The 12651-nt window shown below is 37.8% G+C and overlaps 1 protein-coding gene across 6 annotated transcripts in view; it reads left to right on the top strand.

Annotated features, from left to right (window-relative positions):
* The window catches only part of TAOK3 (TAO kinase 3), a 190408-nt gene that overhangs the window by 121392 nt on the left and 56365 nt on the right, over nt 1-12651 (top strand). For all 6 annotated transcript variants that reach the window (XM_073881040.1, XM_025889400.2, XM_025889403.2 and 3 more), the window contains one exon: nt 12166-12259. In XM_073881040.1, the coding sequence (XP_073737141.1) occupies nt 12166-12259 (94 nt within the window). The remainder of the gene's footprint in view (nt 1-12165; nt 12260-12651) is intronic.

The raw sequence follows: 12651 nt of genomic DNA on the forward strand, positions 1-12651 counted from the left end.
AGTTTGGCTATTGTGGACATTGCTGCTATAAACATTGGGGTGCACGTACCCCTTCGGATCCCTACATTTGTATCTTTGTGGTAAATACCCAATAGTGCAATTGCTGGATCATATGGTAGCTCTATTTTCAACTGTTAGAGGAACCTCCATACTGTTTTCCAGAGTGGTAGTGCATATATCTTTTTGAATTAGTGTTTTCATTTTCTTTGGATAAATACCCAGGAGTAGAGTTATTGGATCATATGGTCTTTTCTATTTTTAATTATTTGAGGAAATTCCGTACTGTTTTTCACAGGGGCTGTACCAATTTACATTCCCACCAAAAGTGAATGGATAAAGAAGATGTTGTATACACACACACACGCATGCACGCACGCACGCACACACAGAGAAATATTACTCAGCCATAAAAAAGAATGAAATCTTGCCATTTTGTAACAACATGGATGGACCTAGAAGGTATTATGCTATGTGAAATTAGTGAGAGAGAGAAAGACAAATACAACATGATTTCACTTATATATGGAATCTAAACAAATAAATGAATAAGCGAATAACAGAATCAGACCCATAAATACAATGAACAAACAGATGACTGCCAGAGGGGAGGGGGTGGGGGATGGGCAAAATGGGTGAAGGGGAGTGGGAGATACAGGCTTTCAGTATGGAATGACTAAGTCACAGGAATAAAAGTTACAGGCATGAGGAATATAGTCAATGGTATTATAATAGCCTTGCATGGTGACAGATGGTAGCTACACTTGCAGTGAGCATAGCATAATGTCAAGCGTTGTTGAATCACTGTGTTGTACTACTGAAACTAATGTAACATGCTATGTCAACTCTACACTCTCTCTATATATAGATATGAAATATTTAAAATATGGCATGCCATATAATAAGCACTATATAAATGTAATTATTATTACTATTATTACTATAGGAGTATATACCTTTATGGGTGTGGGAAGAATTTTTTCTAAAAATATTTTTGAGGGGCTCCTGAGTGGCTCAGTCCTTAAGCCTCTGCCTTCAGCTCAGGTCATGATCCCAGGGTCCTGGGATCGAGCCCCGCTTTGGGCTCCCTGCTCAGCAGGAAGCCTGCTTCTCCCTCTCACACTCCCCTGCCTGTGTTACCCCTCTCGCTGTCTCTCTCTCTGTCAAATAAATAAATAAAATCTTTAAATATATATATATATTCATATATATATATTTTTGAAAACGTTGACAAATATGACAACTTTTAGTACTTTAAAATATAAAGCTATGTAAAATATAAAAATTAAAAGATAAGCCAGAGACTAATAGAAAGTAGTTTCAACATACCTAACCAACAGAGTATTGGCCCAGAGTTTTTAAAGATTTCTTATGATTTACCACATTTCTTTATCAAAAATAAAAAGACAAACAGCCAGTAGAAAAATGGGCAAAGAATATAATCAGCAAGTTCACTGGAAAAGAAACCTAAATGGACACCAAACATTCAAAGATATTCAGGCTCGTTAGTAATAAGGGAAATGCAAATTAATACCTTATCACACTGGGGCACCTGGGTGGCATCCAACTCTTGATCTCAGCTCAGATCTTGATCTCAGGGTCATGAGTTCAAGCCCTGTGTTGGGTTCCATGCTGGGCATGGAGCCTACTTTAAAAAACAAACAAACAAAAAACTTTTTCACATTTATCAGACTGGCAAAAGTTCTTAAGTCTGAGGATAATAAATAAATTTTGGGAAACTAAGGAAACAGAAACTCATTCATTGTTTGTAGAAATGTAAATTGATATAACAACTTTGGGGTGTAAATTATCAACATCTAATAAAGTCGATGAGTAGTCTCAGTGACCCAGAATTTCACTTCTAAGTGTATTCCTTAAATATTTATGCATATACACTGGAAATGTGTACAAGAATGAAACCTTGTGTAGAAGCTAGAAAAGGTTGAAACAACCTAAATTCTTATCCAAGGAGGAATAGATAAATTAATTATGGAATACTGTATCACAGTTAACGATGAACTGGATCTACATGTATCATCATGGATAAATCTCAAAAATCATAACATTGATGCAGAAAAAGCATTTGACAAAAATACAGCATCCTTTCTTAACAAAAGCCCTCAACAAAGGAGGCATAGGTGGAACATAACTCAACATCATAAAGGCCATATATGGAAGACCCACAGCTAATATCATCCTCAATGGGGAAAAACAGAGCCTTTCCCCTATAGTCAGGAACAAGACAGGGATGTCCATTCTCACCATTACTATTTATCATAGTACTGGAAGTCTTAGCTTCAGCAGTCAGACAACAAAAAGAAATAAAAGGCATCCAGATCAGCAAGGAAGAAGTTAAACTTTCACTATTTGCATATGACATGATACTCTATGTAGAAAACCTGAAAGAGTCCACCAAAAAATTGCTAGAACTAATTCATGAATTCTGCAAAGTTGCAGGATATAAAATCAATGTGCAGGGGCACCTTGGTGGCTCAGATGGTTAAGCGTCTGCCTTCAGCTCAGGTCATGATCCTGGGGTCCTGGGATCAAGCCCCACATTGGGCTCCTGGCTCAGCGGGGAGCCTGCTTCTCCCTCTCCCTCTGCCTCTCCCCCTGCTCATGCTCTCTCTCTCTCTCCGTATCTCTGTCAAATGAATAAATAAATAAATCTTTAAAAAAATGTGATTTAATCTTAAAAAAAATAAAATAAACTCAATGTGCAAAAATCTGTTGCCTTTCTATACACCAATAATGAAGCTCCAGAAAGAGAAATCAAGGCATAGATCCCATTTGCAATTGCACCAAAAACAATAAGATACCTAGGAATAAACCTAACTAAAGAGGTAAAAGATGTGTACTCTGAAAATTATAGAACGCTTGTGAAAGAAATTGAAGAGGACACAAAGAAATGTAAAAGCACTCCAAGCTCATGGATTAGAAGAACAAACATTGTTAAAATGTCTATACTACCCAAAGCTATCTACACATTTAATACAATCCCTATCAAAATAACACCAGCATTCTTCACAGAGCTAGAACAAACAATCCTAAAATTTGTATGGGACCACAAAAGACCCTGAATACCAAAACAATCCTGAAAAAGAAAAAACTGGAGGCATTACAATTCCAGATTTCAAGCTATATTACAAAGGTGTAGTCATCAAGACAGTATGGTACTGGCACAAAATAGACACACAGATCAATGGAACAGAATAGAGAATCCAGAATTGGACCCATAACTATATGGTCAACTAATCTTCAAGAAAGCAGGAAAGAATGTCCAATGGAAAAAAGTCTCTTCAACCAGTGGTGTTGGGAAAACTGGACAACACACAAAAGAAAGAAACTGGACCAATTTCTTACACCATACACAAAAATAAATTTAAAATTGGACGAAAGACCTAAATGTGAGACAGGAAACCATCAAAATCCTAGAGGAGAATACAGGCAGAAAACTCTTTGACCTTGGCTATACCAACTTCTTACTAGACACTTTGCCGGAGGCAAAGGAAACAAAAGCAAAGATGAACTATTGGGGCTTCATCAAGATAAAAAGCTTCTGCACAGTGAAGGAAACAATCAACAAAACTAAAAGGCAGCCTACGGAATGGGAGGAGATATTTGCAAATGACATCAGATAAAGGGTTAGTATCCAAAATCTATAAACAGCTTATCAAACTCAACACCCAAAGAACAAATAATTCAATCAAGAAATGGGCAGAAGACATGAACAGACATTTTTCCAAAGAAGACATCCAGATGGCCAACAGACACATGAGAAAATGCTCAACATCACTCATCGTCAGGGAAATACAAATCAAAACCACAATGAGATACCACCTCACACCTGTCAGAATGGCTAAAATTAACACAAGAAACAACAGGTGTTGATGAGGCTGTGGAAAAGGGGAACCTTCTTGCATTGTTGGTGGGAATGCAAACTGGTACAGCCACTCTGGAGAACAGTATGGAGATTGCTCAAAAAGTTAAAAATAGAACTACCCTATGACGCAGCAATTGCAGTACTAGGTATTTACCCAAAGGATATGAAAATACAGATTTGAAGGGGTACATGCACCCCAATGTTTATAGCAGCATTATCAACAATAACCAAACTATGGAGAGAGCCCAACTGTCCATTGACTAATGAATGGATAAAGAAAATGTGGTATATATACAATGGAATGTTGCTCAGCCATCAAAAAGAACGAAATCTCACCATTTGCAATGATGTGGATAGAGCTAGAGTATATTATGCTAAGTGAAATAAGTCAGAGAAAGACAAATACCATATGATCTCAATCATTTGGAATTTAAGAAAGAAAACAGATGAGCATATGAGAAGGGAGGACAGAAAAAAGGGAGAGAGGGAAATAAACCATAAGAGACTCTTAATGGTAGAAAACAGAGGGTTGATGGAGGGGGGTGGGGGGGGATGATGGATGAAGAGGTTTAAGGAGGTCACTTTTTGTGATGAGCACTGGGTGTTATATGTAAGTGATGAATCACGGAATTCTCCAGAAACCAGCATTGCACTGTATGTTAACTAATTTAATATTAAATTTAAATTTTAAAAAATCATAACACTGAATAATGAACAAAGAAAGTTGCAAAAGTACAGGTACAGTATGATACCAATTATGAAAATTTCATAAACACTTCTTTATATTGTTTGAGTGTGTGTATGTTAGTATATATATTTTTTAAAGCATAAGAACATAGATGTAAAAGATATAATTTCAAAATAGAACATTCTCTGGAGAGAGGAAGAAGAATAAAGTTATATCTACTTTATTACTTTTTTTGGAAGAAAGCTCTGAAACAAATATGGCAAAATACTGATTAAATGGTAGGTATCATAATCTGCAAATTTTAAAGATTTTTATTTACTTACTTTGAGAGAGGGGAAGGGGCAAAGGGAGAGGCAGAGAATTTCAAACAGACACAGCACCCGGCACAGAGTCCGTCGTGGGCCTCCATCCCACGACCCTGAGATCATGACCCCAGCTGAAACCAAGAGTCAGATGCTTAACCAACTGAGCTACCCAGGCACCCAGAAGAATTTAATTTTTAAAAAAATGAGAAATAGGGCGCCTGGGTGGCTCAGTTGGTTCAGCGACTGCCTTCGGCTCAGGTCATGATCCCGGAGTCCCGGGATCGAGTCCCACATCGGACTCCCTGCTCAGCAGGGAGTCTGCTTCTCCCTCTGACCCTCCCCCCTCTCATGCTCTCTCTCTCTCTCATTCTCTCTCTCAAATAAATAAATAAATAAATAAATAAATAAAATCTTTAAAAAAAATGAGAAATAGGGGCACCTGGGTGGCTCAGTCAGTTAAGCATCTGCCTTCAGCTCAGGTCATGATCCCAGGGTCTTGGGATCGAGCCCCGCATCAGGCTCCCTGCTCAGCGGGAGAGTCTGCTTCTCCCTCTCCTCACCGCTTGTGCTCTTTCTTTCTCCCTATCTCTGTCACTATCTGTCTCTCTCCAATAAATAAATAAAATCTTAAAAAAAAAGAAAGAAATGTACATTCCTGTGGTTTAAAAAAAAAACAAAAACAAGAACCTGCCCTCTGCCTAGCACAGTGTTAGCAATTTGGAATAAATTTTAAAATTGGACACCCTGGATTTGAATTTTGGCTTTACCAACACTTAGCTGGCAGGACCACCCCAAATGGCTGCACTAACACCAGCAGGCATCCACATAGTCTAGCATGTGACTGACACCTCTTAGAGTTGTATAACATGTTCATCCTGACTATGAGAGTTTGGACAACTTTCTCAACTTGCTTCAGCCTGTTTTCTCACCTAAGTGAAAATATCAACACATATACCCTAGATATTGTCAACTTCAATAAGATAACATATGTAAAGTGTTTAACATAATGCCTACCACAGAACAAAGGCTCAATAACAGCTAATTGCATTTGTATGTAGGATTATTCCTATTTTTGTCATTTATATTCTAAAATAAGCCAAAATTAAACATAACACTGATGCTGTAGCAGCAATTCATCTGTAATGAAAATTTAAGAGGATGTACTACTTAAGTTGAACTTTACAGCTAATTAGCATCCACCCATTGTTTTAACAAGTTTTTTTCTTACCATAATCTTTCTAAATGTATGGTGGAGTCTACCCTTTCCAACCTTCTTAAATAGAGCAAACAACATGTACCTTTTTTTTTAAGTTTTTATTTATTTATTTGAGAGAGAAAGAATGAGGGATAGCACAAGCAGGGGGAGCAGCAGAGGGAGAGGGAGAAGCAGGCTTCCCGCTGAGCAGGGAGCCGGACGCGGGGCTTGATCCCAGGATCCTGGGATCATGACCTGAGCCGAAGGCAGATGCTTAACCGACTGAGCCACCCAGGCGCCCCTAACATGTACCTTCTTATGGTGATTCAAGATCACCATCACATCACTTGTTGTACTGTATAGATGTAGTAATGACTGAAGTTTCAAACAGCAGTTCACACTGGGTGAAATAGGTACTTATCCCAGGAGATACGTTCAGAACTTCCTCTCTTGAGAGGGGCCCTGGTATATGCTTAATTTCTGATTTTATTTTTTATAAAAATGAATTAAAGTATGTATGAAAACACAGTCTCTGTATCAGCCTAACTTAGATTGCCTTTTGTACAATGATTTTCTGAATTAAAGAACAAAGTAGCCATCTCGGGGCGCCTGGGTGGCTCAGTCGTTAAGCGTCTGCCTTCGGCTCAGATCATGATCCCAGGGTCCTGGGATCGAGCCCTGTGTTGGGCTCCTTGCTCCGTGGGAAGCCTGCTTCTCCCTCTCCCGTCCCCCTGCTTGTGTTCCCTCTCTCACTGTGTCTCTCTCTGTCAAATAAATAAATAAAACCTTTAATAAAAAAAAACACAAAGTAGCCATCTCCTGAATCATCTCATCCTCCACAATGGCTATTCCTGCAAACTGACAGATGATACTATTGAATTAATACTTACAAACATAGACTGTGTGGTCAGACAAATGTGGGTTCTGATTCCAGCCCTGCCATTTCTTAGTTGCGTGATTTCTGTCAAATTATTTGAACTCGCTATGAAATTTGCATAATAAGAACCCCTACCCTACCTTACCAGGATTGTTTGGATTAAATGAAAATATAGATTTAAAGTGTTTATTATTATAATCCCTACATAGTATACTCAATAAATGTTAGCTATGTATCATATTTCATCCAAAATTTTAATTCACATTTTAACATCTCTTTCAACTGGAAGGCATTTTACAGGCAACAGCATTTTACAATTATAACTGGCAGCATTTTTCTCCAAATTATACATAAAATTGTGGTGCATCTTAATAGTGGTACATTTTATAGTCCCTGGCATCTTAGATTCAGAGAAGGATGGTAGTACATGCTCAGTTAATATTCATTAAGTAAAATTGTTACCAAGGACATTTAACTTCTCAAGAATTATTCAAAATGTATTATATTGCTAATGCAATAGACCATACAAGTATCTTTTTAACAGCTTTTCTCTGTATTTCTCTCTGTAGCATTAATCTTGTAAATGGACGTATAAAAGAAGGGTATTTTTTTTACATGAAAAAAGAATAACCTGCTGCATATAAAACCCTAAGCAATGATTTTTCTGTTTTCTATATATTTGATATCGTTTAAATTGTACTTTTAATGTTGAAATTACCTTGAAAGTTGTGGATAATGTCCCCTTTCATTATGATATTTCTTCTATAATGTATATTTTTTTTAAAGCCCCCTAATCTGTAATTTAAATTGCTAAGGTAACATCACAAAGGAGGAAGATGATAATGTTATTGGCACTGTCGCTCTTTCCCGGATCAAGCTCTACAGTTCCTAAGTGGTGAAGCCTGTTCCACAAATTATCTTTTGCTAAATTAATTTTCCACTGAAAGAACTAATTAAATGCATGAATCCTCTGAAATCTTTGGACACTGAAATTGTCCATTCAGCAAATATTTTATTTTTCAAGCTTATTTCAAGAGAAGTTAATATGATGTTCATTTGTTTAACCTACAGACACTTGGTTCACCTGCAAAGGTCATGATAGAAGCTGGCAAATGGTCCATTAGCCTTGTCAAGGAATTTATTGTGCTCAGAAATAAACTCTCCAGGGGAAAAAAAAAATCACAAAAACATAAATGTTGTCACGTAGGTTTTTTGCCTGGAATTTTCATCTCCCACACTAGCCACTTTTGATAATAAATGAATGTTGTGATGGCTGTTGGGGAGAAGCAGGCATATTTACTCTTCTGAAAGCTGCTAATGATTCTTTTTCTTTTTTTTTAATTTATTTACTTATTTAAGTTTATTTTTTTAGTAATCTCCACACCCAACTTGGGGCTTGAACTCACCACCCGAGATCAAGAGTCACACGCTCTACCAACCGAGCCAGCCAGGTGCCCCCCTTCTATTTAAAAAAAAAATAGCAGTACAGTCTATCATAAAACGCACAGGGCTGTTGAAGAGGGACTAAGACCTAGTGAAAAGAACACATTTCTTGGATTCTTACAAGATGGGTTGAAGTCCCATTTTAACCACTTACCACGTGACTTAGTTTCATTATTTAGGCTAGCTGAAACTCAGTTTCTTCAGTTGGGAAATAATGCTTGGAATAATAACCCTCTTCTTGCCAAGCTAGTCTCAGAATCCTGAATGACATGTAGCACATGGTAGGTGCCTGACCTGTAGTAGGAATTCAGTACATGGTACTAATTATTATCGCTAACTATTATAGTTTTCAGCCACATTTGTTCATAAGAAATCTGTTGCCACAAAAACTTGGTCATTGTCTTTAAACAGAAATCATTATTTTTTTCCTTTTAGTTAATCCAGCTTTTATATGCTCCCATCCTTTTCCTTTCTTTTGAGAAAATCTCAATTACATATCGCAAGGTGGCTTCAAAAGCACTCCTAGTTCCTATTTTGCTGCTTCTGTGGAAGATTGTATGCAGACTATTATATTCTACAGTAAGGGTTGACAGACTTTCTGTAAAGGACCAGATAATAAGTGTTTTAGGCTTTGCAGGCCATACATTCTCTGTCACAAGTACTCAGCTCTGCTGTTATAGCATGAAAACAGCCATAAACAATATGTTAATAAATAAACATGGCTGTAATTCAACAAACCTTTACAAAAACAGACTTCTAGGTACATTTGGCCCGCAGGCCATAGTTTCCCAACCCTTCCTCTGTGGTATGCTGGCTTAGCAATGAGTGCTGTCACCATGGCTCAGAGGATTTATGTAGCTGAGGCCATCTGAAAGTAATATTTAGCAAATGCTTCTCAGACCATAGAGCTGTGCACCGTTTAGAACACCTTTAGTCACGTACTTCTCTACTACAGCTATTCTCCCATCGTGTAGCGGGTTGTCATCTTGTTCACAGCAGAGTGTTGGCTACTTAGAGCCTCACCATTCCTGCTTCAAATCCGAGCTACTGCCCTTCTTGTCACTACTGAATTGGGTTTTGCTGTTGCTTTTTGTTCCTTCATCCTTTTTCCAAATTTCTCTTCTCTTTCTTTCTCTAGTCCCCCTTCCTGGCTGTTTCTCCTCTGCAATTCAGCATTCTCCTGAGCAGCTTGAACTTTATACCTTTTGCCAATTAAGTGAGAGGGTTCCTATCCTTCTGGCAGGGAATGAAGCCATAACATAGTATCTGATGTAAGCCCCGAGACTTAGTCACTCCTCAGTCATTTTTGTGACTCCTTGCTGCACTGGACTTGTTGTTTGTTGACAGAGTTTCTTCTTTGCCTTAATTTGCCTTACCTTCACTTACTTATTTTATCGTTATTTTTAGACCACCAAAAATATATACCAGGTGCTATGCTCAGCAGTGGGAATGCAAAGATGAACATAATAGGCATTGTCTTTGCCCTCATGAAGTTTAGCAAAGAGGACACACATTGTATAAAGAATCACACAAATAATTATGTTGCAATAGGTAGTAAAAAGGAAAAACATAATTTGCAGTGGCAAAAATCTAATAGGACCTAGTCCGAGAAGTCAGAGAAGGCTTCCCTAAGGAAATGCTTATAAGCATATAATAAGCCTTAAATATTTGTGAAATGAATGCAAAAATGCAATTATATTTAAGGGGAAACCTGAAAGGTTGGCAAGAATTAACCTGATAAAGTTTAGAGAATCAAAGTGAGAGGGGAGTCCAGACAGAGGAAGCAGTATGTGTGAAAGGCTCTGAAGTTGGTTCTCTCAGTGAAGCAAACAATGACTTGAGAAGAGGGGGGGAAGCATTGCTTCTCAGAATGAAATGCTAGAGGTTACCAGGGTCATGTTAATGAAGGCAAATAGGCTACGTCTAAGGATCTGGACTTTGTCCTAAGAATGATGGGAAACCATTGATGGTGACACGATGGGTTCCTAGTTCCACATAGCTTCAAATACTTGAAGTTGTCAGAAGGCCAAGCTCTAGAAACTCTCCAGAGTGTACCTCCTGCAAAATAAAAAAAATAAATATACCTGAACCTAAACCTGAACTCTTCTACATTTGAAACAGATATAAATCACTACAACTTTCAAATTTCAACTTGTTGACAGTCCATGCCCCTATGATACTGGTAGCTATTTCATGAGTATATAGTATTCTGAGAGGCTAATAAGTATTTATAGATTGGTAGACTGTACATTTTAAAAGTATCAGAGAACACTTAGTCAAGACTATAAGAGGCCCCTCCAAAGCATCATGGATGAATAACCATAGTTGTCTTCTGCTGGGATACTTCCAGTGACTTAAATTTCACTACTCTTAAAATTGTTCGTTCCAAGTTTGGGGGGGTTTGTTTTCTTGTTTTCTCACCCTGGCTTTTCACAAGTCATCCTTCTGCAAGTGAAAATGTCTTTTGTGTTGTTTCTGTCCTTAGTTCTTATTTCTTAGAATTGCATAGAATAAGCCAAATTCACCATTTTTAAAGTGCTTAAAAACCAAGATGCTTGATAAAACCCGAGAATTAGATTATGAATTACAAGGTGGGACTGTGTAAAGAATGCATTAGGATAAGCATGGTAGAATGAGATAGTGATTTATCTTCTAGGGCATAATAACTAGTAAATAATATAAAATCAACTGCACTCAGAACTAGAACCTTGTTTCTTTCCTTTGGTCAACAAATCGTGCACTTAATATGTGAATAACATTCTATATTGCTTGAGGAATAAAAGCATTAGGAGTACTAGAGTACTAGGGTTGATGGGGTGCCTGGGTGGCTCAGTTGGTTAAGTGACTGCCTTCGGCTCGGGTCATGATCCTGGAGTCCCGGGATCGAGTCCCGCATCGGGCTCCTTGCTCAGCAGAGAGTCTGCTTCTCCTTCTCACCCTCCTCCCTCTCATGCTCTCTGTCTCTCATTCTCTCTTTCAAATAAATAAATAAAATCTTAAAAAAAAAAAAGTACTAGGGTTGTAAGATCTTACTTGCAGAGCTAATGATTTCTTTTGAGAGAAAAGATTGTTTATGTGAGTGCAGTAGGAGACCACATGCCAAATAAGCAGTACTAAGCTAGAGCTATAGAAGTTCCAAAAAGGAGACCGTGATGGGCTGAGATGGAATAAATCTATTAAGAAATACCTAATTTCACTGAGTTTCTCTTTAAAAGGGGTTGGACCAACCCTTGATTATGATTTATCCCCCCCCCCGCTTTATCCCATTTCCCTTCCACCACCACCTGTACCATTTATTTGGCCTAGATGAGCCTTCAGACAGTGTTTATTGAGTTGAATTACGTTATCTTCCTTGCTCTGTTAGTCATGTTGAAGATGTTCCATTCTATAATAATTTTTCTCATTCTATTTTTCTGTGCCTTATGGATTGTTTTCAATGAATAACATGTTTACATTAAAACACATACATAAAAAGATGTTCATACCTATTGTGGGAACACAAGCAAAGACCAGCATTTGAAGAGGTGAAAAAAATTTTTTTCTTTGAGTCTTTTGAAATGGTTCTGTTAGGAGCTTTGCCAATGTACATTAAAATGACCAGCAGCTTCTTCTGAATGGCTATCCTGGCTGACCTTAGAGATGAAAATAAGTGGATTATGTGGCATGATGACAGTAATGAGCCGTTGATTTAGCAGCAAAGCTTTGCTCACAGATCCTTACTTCTCTGTCTGCCTGATTTCTTTCAAGAACTGTTTTATCGTGTTTCTTTTCCTTCAGCGGAACGGAAGCCCCCCCTTTTCAACATGAACGCAATGAGTGCCTTATACCATATTGCCCAGAATGACTCCCCAACGCTACAATCTAATGAATGGTAAGACTCTGCTCTCATTTTAAGTCTCTAAGGGAATCACCGTATGTATTTGGCACTTTAATTGAATCACATTTTAAATATCTGACCTAGAAACCATACATTCCTTCATTGTATGTTATAGTAAGTGACAGTGATACTTTATAGGCATGAACTGGCTATGCACACACACACACACACACACACACACACACACACATTTTTATTTCTGCCCTCACTGTCACTTGTACTGTGTTCTTAATGTGTGTGTAGGAACTGAAATTCTACAGGGAACATGCCCTGCTATCTTCCTAATAAGTCTCATCTCTTAAATCCTGAGTCTTGTATTGATCATCTCAGCTCTTATCACTTCTTGGCAGAGATAAAGTACCTTCTGTGATGTCATTATTTTTCAG

Source organism: Callorhinus ursinus, unplaced genomic scaffold, assembly GCF_003265705.2.
Source record: "Callorhinus ursinus isolate GAN/ISIS: 27379988/994484 unplaced genomic scaffold, GSC_fseal_2.0 scaffold41, whole genome shotgun sequence".
Lineage (NCBI taxonomy): Eukaryota > Metazoa > Chordata > Mammalia > Carnivora > Otariidae > Callorhinus > Callorhinus ursinus.